Here is a 16,286-nt window from a genome sequence, read left to right as displayed (position 1 = left end):
AATGGCAAGACAGCCGAGATGGTTTATAGGCACGCATATCCTGGATAGAATATTTAAAGGTTACGAGAGTGCCTGCATTAGGACTGCGTATATTCCCATGGAACCTGTCCATTATCCCGTCCTTAGCGTGGACGGGCGCAGACGGGCTGGTCTCTGGCGTGACTCCGGCGGTACTACAGCACAGACGCTGCGCGCAAACGCTGCGCACTTGAAGGGCCGCCTTAAAGGCAGGTCTAGCCTGTCCTGATGACAGCTAGCCCACCAACCAAAATGGCGCCACCAGGCGTCCACTTCTCCTCCCAAGATGGCTGCTACACAAGGGGCGTGAGGCCGGGGACCCGCAAAAGGTGGTGGGTACACCAATTATTGTGCAAGAATGAGGGCGGTGTAGTTAAAAACAGGGAAAAGTTCAAAATAATTAAATAAAGCAAATACAAAAATAGGGTTGTTTAAAAGCGCTATCGCGTTTGCAAGAGAAAGCCTAAGAGCGCCTGCCTGTACGCAAGCGTCGCGCAAGTTATCTGGTCAAGGGAGCCCGCCCATACTGCCCGCCTTAAATTCAGGTCTAGCCTGTCCTGATGACAGCTAGCCCCCCAACCAAAATGGCGCCGCCAGGCGTCCACTTCTCCTCCCAAGATGGCCGCTACACAAGGGGCGTGAGGCCGGGGACCCGCAAAAGGCGGTGGGTACACCGATTATTGTGCAAGAATGAGGGCGGAGATCTGAGAAATGGTAGACATGAGTCTTGGGAGTGAAGCAGGCAGATCAGTAAGTGTGAGCAATAGGTCATCTGCATAACAAAGTATTTTTGAGATCCCTGCTGGTGTAGGAATGCCTGCTATTTGGGAACACTGTCTTATTGCCGCATTCAGTGGTTCAAGTGCAAGAGGAACAAAAGGGGCGATAAAGGGCAACCCTGGTGGTTCCTCTTTGCACTACAAAAGATTTTGAAAGGAAACCCCCACAATTCACTTGTGCAGATGGTGTCTCATATAACCAATTGACCTTAGAGATATATTAATTGCCTAATCCCAACCTATGTAGTGTACGAAACATATAGCTCCATTTAATACGGTCAAAGGCCTTCTCAGCATCTAAGGATAAGGCTACTCTGTCTTCTCCAGCATCCTTGGAAAGCCAGAGTATGTGAACCAAAGTGCGTCGATGGTTACGAGAGTTTCTGCCTGGCATGAATCCCACTTGAGAATCATGTATGAGTTTAGCGATAACTTGTTTGAGTCTTTTGGCGAGAATCGTGGCTAATATCTTTGAATCTGTATTCAGAAGGGAAATTGGACGATAGTTACTGCAGTATAAAGGATCTTTCTCAAGTTTGGGAAGGACCGTTATGATAGCTTTATTTGTGAGAGAGGAGAGGCTACCAGTTTCCTCTGCTTCTTTATAGGCCTCATAAAGGGCGTCTAGTGCTTCTGGTTTTACCCACGGTAAAATTCCCCAGGAAAACCATCTTCTCCCGGTGCTTTATTGTATGGAAGATTAGATATTGCTTGGGCAATTTCATCCTTTGGTATTTCGCCTGCCAGTATAAGCCTATACGGTTCATTGAGGCGGGAGAGTGTTATTTTATCAAAAAAATCCTGGGGCCTCATTTATGAAAAATTATGCATCGCTGCGTGAAAGCAGCGATGCGTCACTTCTCAGTGTGCACTCCTTGCGACATGATTGATGCGTCATATTTACAGTATGACGCATCATGTCGCAAGGAGTTACAGATACGTCAGTATTTCTGATGTATCTGTAACCGCAAAAGTGACGCATTGCTGGAGTGTGTCACAAAAGTGACGCAACTCCAGCAATGCAACCTTTCACGTGGGGCAAGCCCCATGTGAAAGGGCCTGTGTCAGTCTTACACCTGCTGTGAGGCAGGCGCAAGATTTTGACGCAACAGCGTCCTAAAAGTGACGCAGTGAAATCTCATAGATTTCACTGCGTCACTATTACGAGGCTTTTTGCGGGGGAACGCCCCCTCTGCATACATTATACCTGACACAGGTATAATGTAGCGCAGGGGTTTACAAAGTGACGCATCTGCTTAGATGCGTCACTTTGTAAATAGTGCGCAACAGGAGGCATGTTTTACGCCGCCGATGCGTCACAAAAAGTGACGCATCGGAAGCGCAAAACTCACGCAAGGCCTCATAAATGAGGCCCCTGATCTTTGTGGTGATCATCATCAACCTCTCATAATAATCAGCAAATGTGTTAGCTATTTCCTGAGACTCAGTTATTAGCACAGGAAAACTCCTGCCCTTCCCCTCTACCAGTGTGAAGAGTTCAACTAAAGTCCAAGAGTAAATAAACTCCCATGAAGCAGCCTCTGTGTTTAAAAGCAAAGAAAAACACTTATCTCATGAGCAGCTGACTGTTTCCTGACAGAATGATTTGTGAATCTCAGCTGAAGGAAGACTGGCTGCAGGATTTCATTGAAGAACTGGTTTAACTGTAATTTCTCATGTCAAAAATAACCTCAAATTACAAGGCTGTTGTCTCATTCATGTTGCTTTCATCCTGGGTCCAAGGACACCTGTTGACCCCCAAGATACATATTTTAAAACACAAACATAACTTGGGAGTGCACCACCCTGGCCCTCTCACATATGGAGGATATGAAGGGGCCTCTTTACCTAACTTGGGAGTGCACCACCCTGGCCCTCTCACATATGGAGGATATGAAGGGGCCTCTTTACCTAACTTGGGAGTGCACCACCCTGGCCCTCTCACAAATGTAGGATATGAAGGGGCCTCTTTACCTAACTTGGGAGTGCACCACCCTGGCCCTCTCACAAATGGAGGATATGAAGGGGCCTCTTTACCTAACTTGGGAGTGCACCACCCTGGCCCTCTCACATATGGAGGATATGAAGGGGCCTCTTTACATAACTTGGGAGTGCACCACCCTGGCCCTCTCACATATGTAGGATATGAAGGGGCCTCTTTACATAACTTGGGAGTGCACCACCCTGGCCCTCTCACATATGGAGGATATGAAGGGGCCTCTTTACATAACTTGGGAGTGCACCACCCTGGCCCTCTCACATATGTAGGATATGAAGGGGCCTCTTTACATAACTTGGGAGTGCACCACCCTGGCCCTCTCACATATGTAGGATATGAAGGGGCCTCTTTACATAACTTGGGAGTGCACCACCCTGGCCCCCTCACATATGAAGGGGCCTCTTTACATAACTTGGGAGTGCACCACCCTGGCCCTCTCACAAATGTAGGATATGAAGGGGCCTCTTTACATAACTTGGGAGTGTACCGCCCTGGCCCTCTCACATATATCACATATATATAAATAAATGCTTTGATTGATTGATTGATTGATTCCATGACAAAATCGCCGACATTCATAACAGCTTTGACAACGAACCCGTAAACCAGTCCACCCCACTCACCTCCGAACCTATACCCCCTCCGAACAACCTTTTCGACTGGAACCCAATCACCACAGAAGACACCATTCGCCTAATGAACTCCATCCACTCAGGATCCCCTACTGACCCATGCCCCCATCACATCTTCAACAAAGCAGACTCCATTATCGCACCCCATCTCCGAGACGTCATCAACTGCTCCCTCAACTCCGCCACATTCCCAGATAGCTGGAAACACGCCGAACTCAGCGCCCTTCTGAAGAAACCCACAGCTGACCCCACCGAACTCAAAAACTACCGCCCCATCTCGCTCCTCCCATTCCCTGCCAAAGTCATTGAGAAAGCCATCAACAATCAGCTCGCCGCCTTCCTCGAAACCAACAAATCACTCGACTCCTCACAGTCTGGCTTCCGAGTCAAACACAGCACCGAGACCGCCTTCATCGCAGCAACAGACGACATTCGAACACTACTGGACAACGGAGACACAGTCGCCCTCATCCTCCTTGACCTCTCCGCAGCCTTCGACACAGTCTGCCATAGCACCCTGACACAACGCCTCAGAAACATCGGAATTCAAGGAAAAGCATTGGACTGGATCATCTTGTTCCTCGCTGGAAGAACTCAGAGAGTCCGCCTCCCCCCTTTTAAGTGAGAGGCCACCGAAGTCATCTGCGGCGTCCCGCAAGGATCATCACTCAGCCCCACCCTCTTCAACGTCTACATGAGCCCCCTCGCAACCATCGCACGTCAACACAACCTCAACATCATCTCCTACGCTGATGACACTCAACTGATCCTCTCACTCACCAAAGACCCAACCACCGCCAAAACCAACCTACATGAAGGGATGAAAGAAGTAGCCGAGTGGATGAAGCACAGCCGTCTGAAACTGAACTCGGACAAAACAGAAGTCCTCATCTTAGGTTCATCCCCTTCCACCTGGGACGACTCTTGGTGGCCAACGGCCCTAGGAAAAGCCCCCATACCGACGGACCACGCACGGAACCTGGGCATCATCCTGGACTCCTCACTCTCGATGACCAGACAAGTCAACGCCGTCTCATCATCATGCTTCAACATCCTACGCATGCTCAATAAAACATTTCGCTGGATCCTCACCGAAACAAGAAAAACGGTCACCCACGCACTGGTTACAAGCCGTCTTGACTACGGAAACACCCTTTACGCCGGTACCACCGCAAAACTGCAGAAAAAACTCCAACGCATCCAAAATGCTTCAGCCAGACTCATACTAGACATCCCCCGCACAGACCACATTTCCGTTCACCTGAAAGACCTTCACTGGCTCCCCGTCAACAAGAGAATAACGTTCCGTCTCCTCACCCACGCACACAAAGCCCAATATGAACTTGGACCTGATTGTCTCAACACGCACCTTTCCTTTTACACCCCACCCGCCAGCTGCGCTCATCCAACCAAGCCCTCGCCGCTGTTCCGCCCATCTACAAAGCCACCATCGGGGGAAGATCCTTCTCCTACTTAGCGGCCAAAACCTGGAATTCCCTTCCCATCCACCTCCGCCTTACTCAAACCCACCTAGCCTTCAGAAAACAGCTGAAAACCTGGATATTCGACAAGTAAACCTCCCCCCCCTTCCTCAAGCGCCTTGAGACCCTCTGGGTATGTAGTGCGCTATATAAATTCTGACTTGACTTGACTAGATGTGTTTTCCGAGCCAGAAAACACATGTAACGTTTTTAACAAGACTGCAGCCCTTCAGAACTTTACTAGATATACCTCTCAAGTTAAAAGAAACTGCCTAACAAGTCTGTCACAATGCTGCAATAATTCACATTGTTACTAATGGGCAGATTTACTAACAAGCTATGCAATGCAGGAAAAAACTTGCTGTGGTGCGAGACAGGGAAGGAATATGCAGTCTAGTGCCAATGGAGGGTCACTTGTGCCGTGGTGCAACGGTGCCTGTCTTAGAGCCAGGAATGTTTTTGTGCAGGAATGGACAATTTCCCTCACAAAAAATAATCTTCTGAGACATTTTCCTGGTCCATCTCAAGTCAGAAGCAACTGCTTCAAATGATGGCAAAAACTCAAGGGTGTGTGGCTTTAGTACGTAAATTTGCATACACACTGCCAATATTTTAACTAGTTGTGCTTGTTTTTTTAAAGGATAAATGCCAAAGCAGCTTCATAATAATGAGTCCAAATTATAGATTTCAACACATTTCTTGATTTTTTGTAAATTTGGGTTCACAACCTACCATTTATATGAACTTTTCACTGGCAAATAAAACACAATTAAACAGTTAATTTTGGTTGTCTAGTTTTTTTAGTGACAGGAATGTCTCACATGCTCCATGTAAGAGTTGGTCTTTATTTTTTGACTCTCCCTCTAGGGGCAAGCGATGATTGTGTAGACTTTTAAATCATCCTCTGGGGGAGGTGTGGTGTTAATCTCAATTACAATGTTGAGGGGGCGTGGCTTCAACATAAAGATCTGCACATACACTTCAGCTACTCTAATGTCATGTTCTAATTTTCAGTATAATAAATAAATATATCAAAGCTGTATTATACTGAACAATGAAGATTGTAATTTACAATAAATGTCTTGAGAGTTATAAAAACAGGAACATAGGAAGTATCAGTCATTGTGAAGTGTGTAAACATTTGTGAAAAGGGGAAAAATATAGTTGCTCATAGTGAAAATATCCAATGGCTGGAGTTGGCAGTCCTTTTGCTGGGGTGAGAGGGAATATAATTTGACTGACATGTCAACAGACCAATGGTGAATGAGTGTTCATTGGGAGTACCTATTATGTTCTGTATGATATTGGTTTGGAAAACAGGAACCTGGCAAAACAGCTAATGCTGTTATAGGCCAGACCTAATAAAACACAAAACTGCAAAAAAGAGAAAAATTAACGACCGGCCGCCTCCATCTACTTTCCCACTGTCTGGATCTGTGTTGTATAAACATCAAAACTGCCTCAACTCTTGCAGTTCAGAAAGGACTGTAAAAATCCATCTCTTCAAAGCTAATGACATCTGGTAACATTAGAAATCACCACCCATATACATGCTGCCTTTGTGTTAATGATCCCTACCATATCCCCAGGGTCCTGAACCCAGCTTAGCACACCCTTTGCAATCTGCAAAGTCCCACACAGATATAACATATATAACAGAAGTACTATTGCTCAAGAATGTGTTTTTTTGTATTGAGCACTCGGTCATCCAACCCAACTCAACAAGCAAGGCACCTTACCATGGTCCTCAGTAATAGGACATCCGCGTCTTTCAAGGTGGACGGCGTACAGTTGGCCCACACCTCCCACTCCGGCTTCCAATAGAACAGAAAGAGGAGGAGACCAAGGGACAGGATGTGACCAATGATGCACAAGACCCTTCGGCATGGATGGGTCTTGTATCCAAACAGTTGCTGTGAAGAAAAAGCACAAACATGGAGCATGAAAGTAACTGACTTTAATGGGGCACCATCTTCCACTTCATAGACATTGAACATCATGAACGTTGTTGATCTCTGTGTAGTTGCACATTTTTTGGCATTGCAAATACTTGCAGCAGTGCACTTTACACCCTCAGTTATGAACTGTGCAACATTTACAGGAGTTACTTAACTGCATACTTTGATCCACATATACAGTACATGGGTAGCTTCTTTCGCTGAAGTACAACCTTCACATTAACAATTCATTAATTTAACAAATGTGTCATTTGTAGGCTGAAATTGTGACAAATGAAAACCCCTGAAAATTCAGAGTTCTAAACTAGAGTTTATTTCCTCAGATTCTCCTGAGTGTACTTGAATGTGAAAGACATAACTGCATTTTAGAGAAATCACCAAAGAAACATCAGAAGGAACCCACCTACCTATTGTCAACTAGTGGGGTCAATACTTTTTTGACAGAAGAAAGATAGGATCAACATATTTGAATTGAGTGCCTGATACAAAAATCGGTGTAATAATGACACATGTCGGACAGTGACCAACAAGAACAAATCCACTTTGTTCTTAGCCAATCACATATTGAAGGGGAGAGAGGAAGCAGAAGTAACTGGTAATAGACAGTGTAGAAAATCTTCTGCATGTGAAGTGGTGGTTGACGGTTGCGGTAGTGGTGTGCATAACTATTGCTTTCTTATTCTTTTTACAGATCATATTTGCCAAGTAAAAAGGTGCCCTCTGATTCCTGGATGCGTAGAGGCACTAAAAGTGTGGCTTGCTTCCCTCCCACCAGTGCCAACAGATCCCTGGATCTGAGTCCCCTGTATTCCTTGATGCACCGGTCCATGATCTGTGAGCGATCACAGGTCAGATACATCAACCAGGTGTGTTATGGTCACATTTGACCTTTTGAATTAGGCCCTTAAGTCCCAATCCACCACAGGAGTTTATTTTTAAAGCCTACAGGACATAACAGGAGGCACTTACAGTCTCACAGGGTGTCAGGCAGAGGCCAAGAGCAGGTCACACTGGTCAGTTGCAAGAAAGGCCTCTAATAGCTTGCTGTGTTCCTATTGCTTGAACAGGAGGTCAGCCTTATGACTCTTGCGGTCCACCTCGTAGTGTTGAGTAAAGAGGGAGCAGGTCCAGTTCTTTTCTGTTCTCCTTCATGCCCAGAGTGTGTTCCGAAGTGGGTGCCCGGAGTTGACGCATTATGCTGGACACAAGCTAGCAGGTGGGGATGACTCCTGTCCCTAACCAATGGGGTAAAACTTTCCAGGGCCACCAATCCCCACTTTGAACATTTTCAGGAAGAGGATAGTGTTCGGCCACTCTAAACTTGAGCTCAGTAGCCTGGGGAGTATACTATGGTGCTCCTAGTGTCGTCCTACATCCAATTTAAAGCTCAAACTGAATCAGCCACTGTTCCCAAAATAAACCTGGGGACAGAAGTCTGGTAGACCAAAGCAGGGTTCTCTACCAATCAAACAGTGGATACAGAAGAATTGTCCTGGCATCATGCTCTCTATCTTATATGTAAAACTGGCACATCTGTAGAGCAGGAGTTAACACTTCAGCAGGACACAGAGTAAAATGGATTTCCACAGCCCCGCCCTGCAGTCTGTGAGGGTCAGACAAGTCACCTCCGCCTGATTAGATCAGCCTATTTTTTGCTCCTGGGAAGAATTACAAACCTTTTTCACACCTATTCAAATGCACATCACAGAGAGATGCTGTGAGAAAATGCAAATTAGCATTAAGAAATTTCAGGTAGGGAAAAGTTAACGGTCGAAAACTTTAAAACATACTTTTCCTTCATACTTATTAAAAGTCTGACCTCCACTGAATTATATTTTTAATATCTCTTTAAAAAAGTTTGATTATTTTACTAGCTAGTCCCATTCCCGAGCTACAAGATTAGGATTTACATTTTTACTCTAGTTTTCTTCATAGGACAGCTAGACGTGCTACAGTGAAAAATGTATTTTAGGTGCAAGTCAATGTAAGGGCATGTTATTATATTTCTACCTGTCCTACTTTTAACTACTGTGAGTGTGGATTTGGGAGTATTATATGATATGGCTATGGGGGTCTTACTGTGGAATACACTTGCAAAACATTTACTGGGCCCAGTCAGGCTACTTTGCAAACCTTAAAGGAGTTCTTACATAAAACTTACGGGACAAAGTCGGGATCCAGTTAGATTTCAAAATACCTCTAAAAAATCTCTTAATAAAGGTGATAAACGAGGAACATGGATGTATTTTTAAATCTAACTGGATCTCGACTTTGTCCTGTAAGTTTTATGTAAGAACTCCCTCCTACCTCCAAGCCTTCGCGGAGGTAGTGTCCGCCCTGATAGTACCATCTTACTAGGGTGGGGAGAAGATGCGGATGATAAAGCATGACACTATTATGCGAGTGAGGCATCCTCTTCCACTACGGATGGCCTCCCTGCTTTAAAAGAGCCTTACGTGACCTGTAGTAGGTAGCATCTGTACCCAGCCCTAAGTTAATGCTCGTTGTTTTTGATCGGCAACCCACTCTTGTTGTGGTTATTTCATCTTTACAGTATGCAGCGGCTTGCCATATGGCCTTCTTTAGGATACTTACATATACTGTTACAGGAAGGGGTGGCTTTGCCATTAATAGAAATGGCAAATTTGAACTTGCAGTGTAAATACTGCCTTTCCAGTCTGCAGTGGTAGGCTTGGAGTCATGTTGTACCTGGTCACCGACAGGCTGGCACAATCAGTGCACTGGGTGGACACTCTGCCTTACATGGCCTTGGCACCCTGGGTACCATATACTAGGGACTTACAAGTAACTCAGTAGTTGCCAATTGGAGATATCCAATTTGACATACCTTTTGTAATGGGCCAGAACACTGGCACAGAGGTCAGGACAGCAGGCAACAATGCACTCTCAAAGTAAAAAAAACAGCAACCAGTAGTCAATCAATCAATCAATCAAGGCATTTATAGAGCGCACTACTCACCCAGAGGGTCTCAAGGCGCTTGGGGGGGGTGGGGTGCCGCTACTGCTCGAACAGCCAGGTCTTGAGCTTCTTCCTGAAGGAGAGGTGATCTTGGGTCAGGCGGAGGTCGGTAGGGAGGGTGTTCCAGGTCTTGGCGGCCAGGTAGGAGAAGGACCTTCCTCCTGTTGTCGCTCTTCGGATGCGGGGGACGCCGGCGAGGGCGTGGTTGGTCGAACGGAGGTGGCGTTTGGGAGCGTAGAAGTTGAGGCGGTTGTTGAGGTAGCTCGGGCCTTGGTCGTGTAGGGCTTTGTGTGCGTGGGTGAGGAGACGGAAGGTGATTCTCTTGTTGACTGGGAGCCAGTGCAGGTCTCTCAGGTGTCCGGAGATATGGCTGCATCGGGGGATGTCGAGGATGAGTCTGGCTGAGGCGTTCTGGATCCGCTGGAGTCTCTTCTGGAGCTTGGCGGTGGTTCCGGCGTAGAGGGCGTTGCCGTAGTCTAGTCGGCTGGTGACGAGGGCCTGGGTGACCGTCTTCCTGGTCTCGGTGGGGATCCACCGGAAGATCTTTCGTAGCATGCGCAGGATGTTGAAACAGGACGCGGAGACGGCGTTGACTTGTCTGGTCATGGAGAGGGAGGAGTCCAGGATGAAGCCCAGGTTGCGTGCGTGGTCTGTCGGTTTGGGTGCGGTGCCCAGGGCGGGGGGCCACCAGGCGTCGTCCCAGGCGGAGGGCGAGGAGCCCAGGATGAGGACTTCCAAATGGGGCAAAACGTAGGGGGGGACTGCAAAATGCCTGTTTTCTTACACCAAGCACACTGCCTTGTGGGCTAGACACCTTACATAACGGCTATATATTAATACTGAAAAGGGGGTTTTAAATGTCAAAAGAGGTTTTTTTGACTTGGCAAATTGTGTTTTTACACTGCAACAGTCAGGCTACACATGAAGCCATGTCAGTACTATTATTTTAGTGGAAGGCAGAACAGGTGCTTGTGAGAGAGTGTTGGTAGAGGAGAGTTTGAGCTCTTCTCAAGCACCAGTGACAATTCCAGTCAGGATGAATAACTAAAGTCATTAAATTAACCTGTGCTTAAGCCTCCGGTAGTGTGGCATAAAAGCAGCCAGGCTTTACTAGGAGGCAATGTGTAAACTATTTATGCAGTATCCAAACAGCAATAAATTGAAAACACAATACAAGAAAAATATCACTCATTTAGGAAAATAAAGTCAATTTTAATAAATTATTTGAGACCAAAATGAAAAAATCCAGTTAGTAGAACTATAGATATGCCATTTTAAAAATGGAGGTAAAAATGGTGCTGAGCAGTATCAAGCGCCATCTGTGGTTATCTGGTCACGCCAAACCGTGACCACGAAGGAGCGTGGGCCAGATACAGTGATTAAGTTCGGCCCATGGGAAAATGTACCTTAAATTCTGGTTGCAGAGCATTGTGCCATGCACTGCAGTTCCAGGCAGTGATGTGAGGTCCAGTGGTGGCAATATATTTAGGTGTTGTCTATATCTATTGTATATATGTGAGGTCCAGTGTTGTCGATATATCGCACAATGGTGGTTCCAGGACCGCGGGGCTGAGATGCAAGGTCCTGTGTTGGAGAGGAGTCATGCAGTGGTGGTTCTGATGAGCAATGTGAGGTCCTGTATCGGAGATGCATCACGGAGCAGTGCTTCTGATGAGCTGTGGGGCTGAGATGCGAGGTCCTGTGTTGGAGAGGAGTCATGCAGTGGTGGTTCTGATGAGCAATGTGAGGTCCTGCATCGGAGATGCATCACGGAGCAGTGCTTCTGATGAGCTGTGGGGCTGAGATGCGAGGTCCTGCATCGGAGATGCATCACGGAGCAGTGCTTCTGATGAGCTGTGGGGCTGAGATGCGAGGTCCTGCATCGGAGATGCATCACGGAGCAGTGCTTCTGATGAGCTGTGGAGCTGAGATGCGAGGTCCTGCATCGGAGATGCATCACGGAGCAGTGCTTCTGATGAGCTGTGAGGCTGAGATGCGAGGTCCTGTATCGGAGATGCATCACGGAGCAGTGCTTCTGATGAGCTGTGAGGCTGAGATGCGAGGTCCTGTATCGGAGATGCATCACGGAGCAGTGCTTCTGATGAGCTGTGGGGCTGAGATGCGAGGTCCTGCATCGGAGATGCATCACGGAGCAGTGCTTCTGATGAGCTGTGGGGCTGAGATGCGAGGTCCTGTATCGGAGATGCATCACGGAGCAGTGCTTCTGATGAGCTGTGGGGCTGAGATGCGAGGTCCTGTATCGGAGATGCATCCCAGCGGCAGTTCTGATGAGCTGTGGGGCTGAGATGCGAGGTCCTGCATCGGAGATGCATCACGGAGCAGTGCTTCTGATGAGCTGTGGGGCTGAGATGCGAGGTCCTGCATCGGAGATGCATCACGGAGCAGTGCTTCTGATGAGCTGTGGAGCTGAGATGCGAGGTCCTGCATCGGAGATGCATCACGGAGCAGTGCTTCTGATGAGCTGTGAGGCTGAGATGCGAGGTCCTGTATCGGAGATGCATCACGGAGCAGTGCTTCTGATGAGCTGTGAGGCTGAGATGCGAGGTCCTGTATCGGAGATGCATCACGGAGCAGTGCTTCTGATGAGCTGTGGGGCTGAGATGCGAGGTCCTGCATCGGAGATGCATCACGGAGCAGTGCTTCTGATGAGCTGTGGGGCTGAGATGCGAGGTCCTGTATCGGAGATGCATCACGGAGCAGTGCTTCTGATGAGCTGTGGGGCTGAGATGCGAGGTCCTGTATCGGAGATGCATCCCAGCGGCAGTTCTGATGAGCTGTGGGGCTGAGATGCGAGGTCCTGCATCGGAGATGCATCACGGAGCAGTGCTTCTGATGAGCTGTGGGGCTGAGATGCGAGGTCCTGCATCGGAGATGCATCACGGAGCAGTGCTTCTGATGAGCTGTGGGGCTGAGATGCGAGGTCCTGCATCGGAGATGCATCACGGAGCAGTGCTTCTGATGAGCTGTGGGGCTGAGATGCGAGGTCCTGCATCGGAGATGCATCACGGAGCAGTGCTTCTGATGAGCTGTGGGGCTGAGATGCGAGGTCCTGCATCGGAGATGCATCACGGAGCAGTGCTTCTGATGAGCTGTGAGGCTGAGATGCGAGGTCCTGCATCGGAGATGCATCACGGAGCAGTGCTTCTGATGAGCTGTGAGGCTGAGATGCGAGGTCCTGTATCGGAGATGCATCACGGAGCAGTGCTTCTGATGAGCTGTGGGGCTGAGATGCGAGGTCCTGCATCGGAGATGCATCACGGAGCAGTGCTTCTGATGAGCTGTGGGGCTGAGATGCGAGGTCCTGTATCGGAGATGCATCACGGAGCAGTGCTTCTGATGAGCTGTGAGGCTGAGATGCGAGGTCCTGTATCGGAGATGCATCACGGAGCAGTGCTTCTGATGAGCTGTGGGGCTGAGATGCGAGGTCCTGCATCGGAGATGCATCACGGAGCAGTGCTTCTGATGAGCTGTGGGGCTGAGATGCGAGGTCCTGCATCGGAGATGCATCACGGAGCAGTGCTTCTGATGAGCTGTGGGGCTGAGATGCGAGGTCCTGCATCGGAGATGCATCACGGAGCAGTGCTTCTGATGAGCTGTGGGGCTGAGATGCGAGGTCCTGCATCGGAGATGCATCACGGAGCAGTGCTTCTGATGAGCTGTGGGGCTGAGATGCGAGGTCCTGCATCGGAGATGCATCACGGAGCAGTGCTTCTGATGAGCTGTGGGGCTGAGATGCGAGGTCCTGTATCGGAGATGCATCACGGAGCAGTGCTTCTGATGAGCTGTGGGGCTGAGATGCGAGGTCCTGTATCGGAGATGCATCACGGAGCAGTGCTTCTGATGAGCTGTGGAGCTGAGATGCGAGGTCCTGCATCGGAGATGCATCACGGAGCAGTGCTTCTGATGAGCTGTGGGGCTGAGATGCGAGGTCCTGTATCGGAGATGCATCACGGAGCAGTGCTTCTGATGAGCTGTGGGGCTGAGATGCGAGGTCCTGCATCGGAGATGCATCACGGAGCAGTGCTTCTGATGAGCTGTGGGGCTGAGATGCGAGGTCCTGCATCGGAGATGCATCACGGAGCAGTGCTTCTGATGAGCTGTGGGGCTGAGATGCGAGGTCCTGTGTTGGAGAGGAGTCATGCAGTGGTGGTTCTGATGAGCAATGTGAGGTCCTGCATCGGAGATGCATCACGGAGCAGTGCTTCTGATGAGCTGTGGGGCTGAGATGCGAGGTCCTGCATCGGAGATGCATCACGGAGCAGTGCTTCTGATGAGCTGTGGGGCTGAGATGCGAGGTCCTGTATCGGAGATGCATCACGGAGCAGTGCTTCTGATGAGCTGTGGGGCTGAGATGCGAGGTCCTGTATCGGAGATGCATCACGGAGCAGTGCTTCTGATGAGCTGTGGGGCTGAGATGCGAGGTCCTGTATCGGAGATGCATCACGGAGCAGTGCTTCTGATGAGCTGTGGGGCTGAGATGCGAGGTCCTGTATCGGAGATGCATCACGGAGCAGTGCTTCTGATGAGCTGTGAGGCTGAGATGCGAGGTCCTGCATCGGAGATGCATCACGGAGCAGTGCTTCTGATGAGCTGTGGGGCTGAGATGCGAGGTCCTGTATCGGAGATGCATCACGGAGCAGTGCTTCTGATGAGCTGTGGGGCTGAGATGCGAGGTCCTGCATCGGAGATGCATCACGGAGCAGTGCTTCTGATGAGCTGTGGGGCTGAGATGCGAGGTCCTGTATCGGAGATGCATCACGGAGCAGTGCTTCTGATGAGCTGTGGGGCTGAGATGCGAGGTCCTGTATCGGAGATGCATCACGGAGCAGTGCTTCTGATGAGCTGTGGGGCTGAGATGCGAGGTCCTGCATCGGAGATGCATCACGGAGCAGTGCTTCTGATGAGCTGTGGGGCTGAGATGCAAGGTCCTGTGTTGGAGATGCATCACGGAGCAGTGCTTCTGATGAGCTGTGGGGCTGAGATGCAAGGTCCTGTGTTGGAGAGGAGTCATGCAGTGGTGGTTCTGATGAGCTATGTGAGGTCCTGTATCGGAGATGCATCACGGAGCAGTGCTTCTGATGAGCTGTGAGGCTGAGATGCGAGGTCCTGTATCGGAGATGCATCCCAGCGGCAGTTCTGATACAGGGCTGCAAGGAGTTGCTTCAGAAGATGGGCTCTCGGTCACATTTTCACCACAGATTGAAGGCTGCAGGTAGTATACTCCTTAGCGAACGGTGCTGTTTTTTCCCCAAGTGTTGCATAGAGTGTACACCGTTTTAGTAGATACTTTTTAATACTCTGCAGTGTATTTTGAGAGCTTTACTGTCTGCCAACAGTGTGGTACAGGGTGAACTATCTCCATAGAATGAATACTGTTTACAGTACCCATTTCTATTTCATTTCTCAGTGTAGGTTCGGTGACTGTCAGGAGTTTGATACAAGTAAAAGCAGTCCATAGTAGGGCATCCCTTTTGAAACAGACGCTCAATATTTTTAGGAACTTGGCTTTCTCTGAAAGTTTTTTTTAAAGGCGGAACATGCAATGAGGGTTTTTTCCACATCTGTTGTTGAATGTTAATGTGTACTAGGCTACCTTTGAAGTGTATGCTATAGGGTCAATGTGGCACATATTTCATGCTTTCTACACCTAAGGGAGTTGCTTCTGTGATGGCATTAATAATGCCTCACATTACTTTAAGCTATTTTGAACCTGCATTCAGATCTGTAATTGTATGCCTGTTTCTACAGCAACGTCTATAACAGAAGCTCAGATGATGTCATGGGTAATGTCATCAATGATGTCATTTGAGGTGTCAGTGACCGCGTAATTGATGTCATAGAACGTGTCATGAGTGATGTAATATGTGAGATCATAAGCAATGCATGGCAGGGCGCAAGTTATAGTTAGCTCTGCTAACTATACATGGTGAATTTCTGTTTTTGTTTAGCTCAAAACTTTAATGTTGTCAGGAACATATTCACCTAACTATAGTATTACTTTAACCTTTCTTTTCACAGTGAATTTAGATTTTTTTTTCACACCTTAACAATACCAGCCTGCAGCCAACACTCCACAAGCGGCCAACCCCACACTGCGCACGGGAAAGGCCATGCGCAGAGGGGGTTGGCCACAGGGCCTGTGGCCGACACTCATAAAGGTAGCTAACCCCACACTGTGCAGGGTCTTCGAATGTGCACGGTGGGGGATTGGCCACAGGGTCTGGCCTGTGACTAACCCCTGCATGTACCCAACCCCAAGCTGCACATGGTCTTCAGACGTGCATTGGGGGTTGGTCACAAGGCCTGGTTGCAGGTTGGCCATGTGTCCAACCCCCACAAAGGATGCCAACCCCACATTCCTGGGGATCTCATAGTCTTTTATTTTTATGAAAGGGGAGGGGAGCCTCTGTAGACTCTG

General features: G+C 48.6%; 1 protein-coding gene across 1 annotated transcript in view; it reads right to left on the bottom strand.

Annotated features, from left to right (window-relative positions):
• Positions 1-16,286, bottom strand: part of LOC144792081 (putative cation-transporting ATPase 13A4) — a 319,809-nt gene that overhangs the window by 246,093 nt on the left and 57,430 nt on the right. Inside the window, exon 2 of the mRNA XM_078666932.1 lies at positions 6,649-6,822. Coding sequence (XP_078523058.1) covers positions 6,649-6,822 — 174 coding nt within the window. The remainder of the gene's footprint in view (positions 1-6,648; positions 6,823-16,286) is intronic.

This window comes from Lissotriton helveticus, chromosome 11, assembly GCF_964261635.1.
Source record: "Lissotriton helveticus chromosome 11, aLisHel1.1, whole genome shotgun sequence".
In the NCBI taxonomy this organism is placed as follows: domain Eukaryota; kingdom Metazoa; phylum Chordata; class Amphibia; order Caudata; family Salamandridae; genus Lissotriton; species Lissotriton helveticus.
This window is presented reverse-complemented; position numbering and strand designations above follow the sequence as displayed.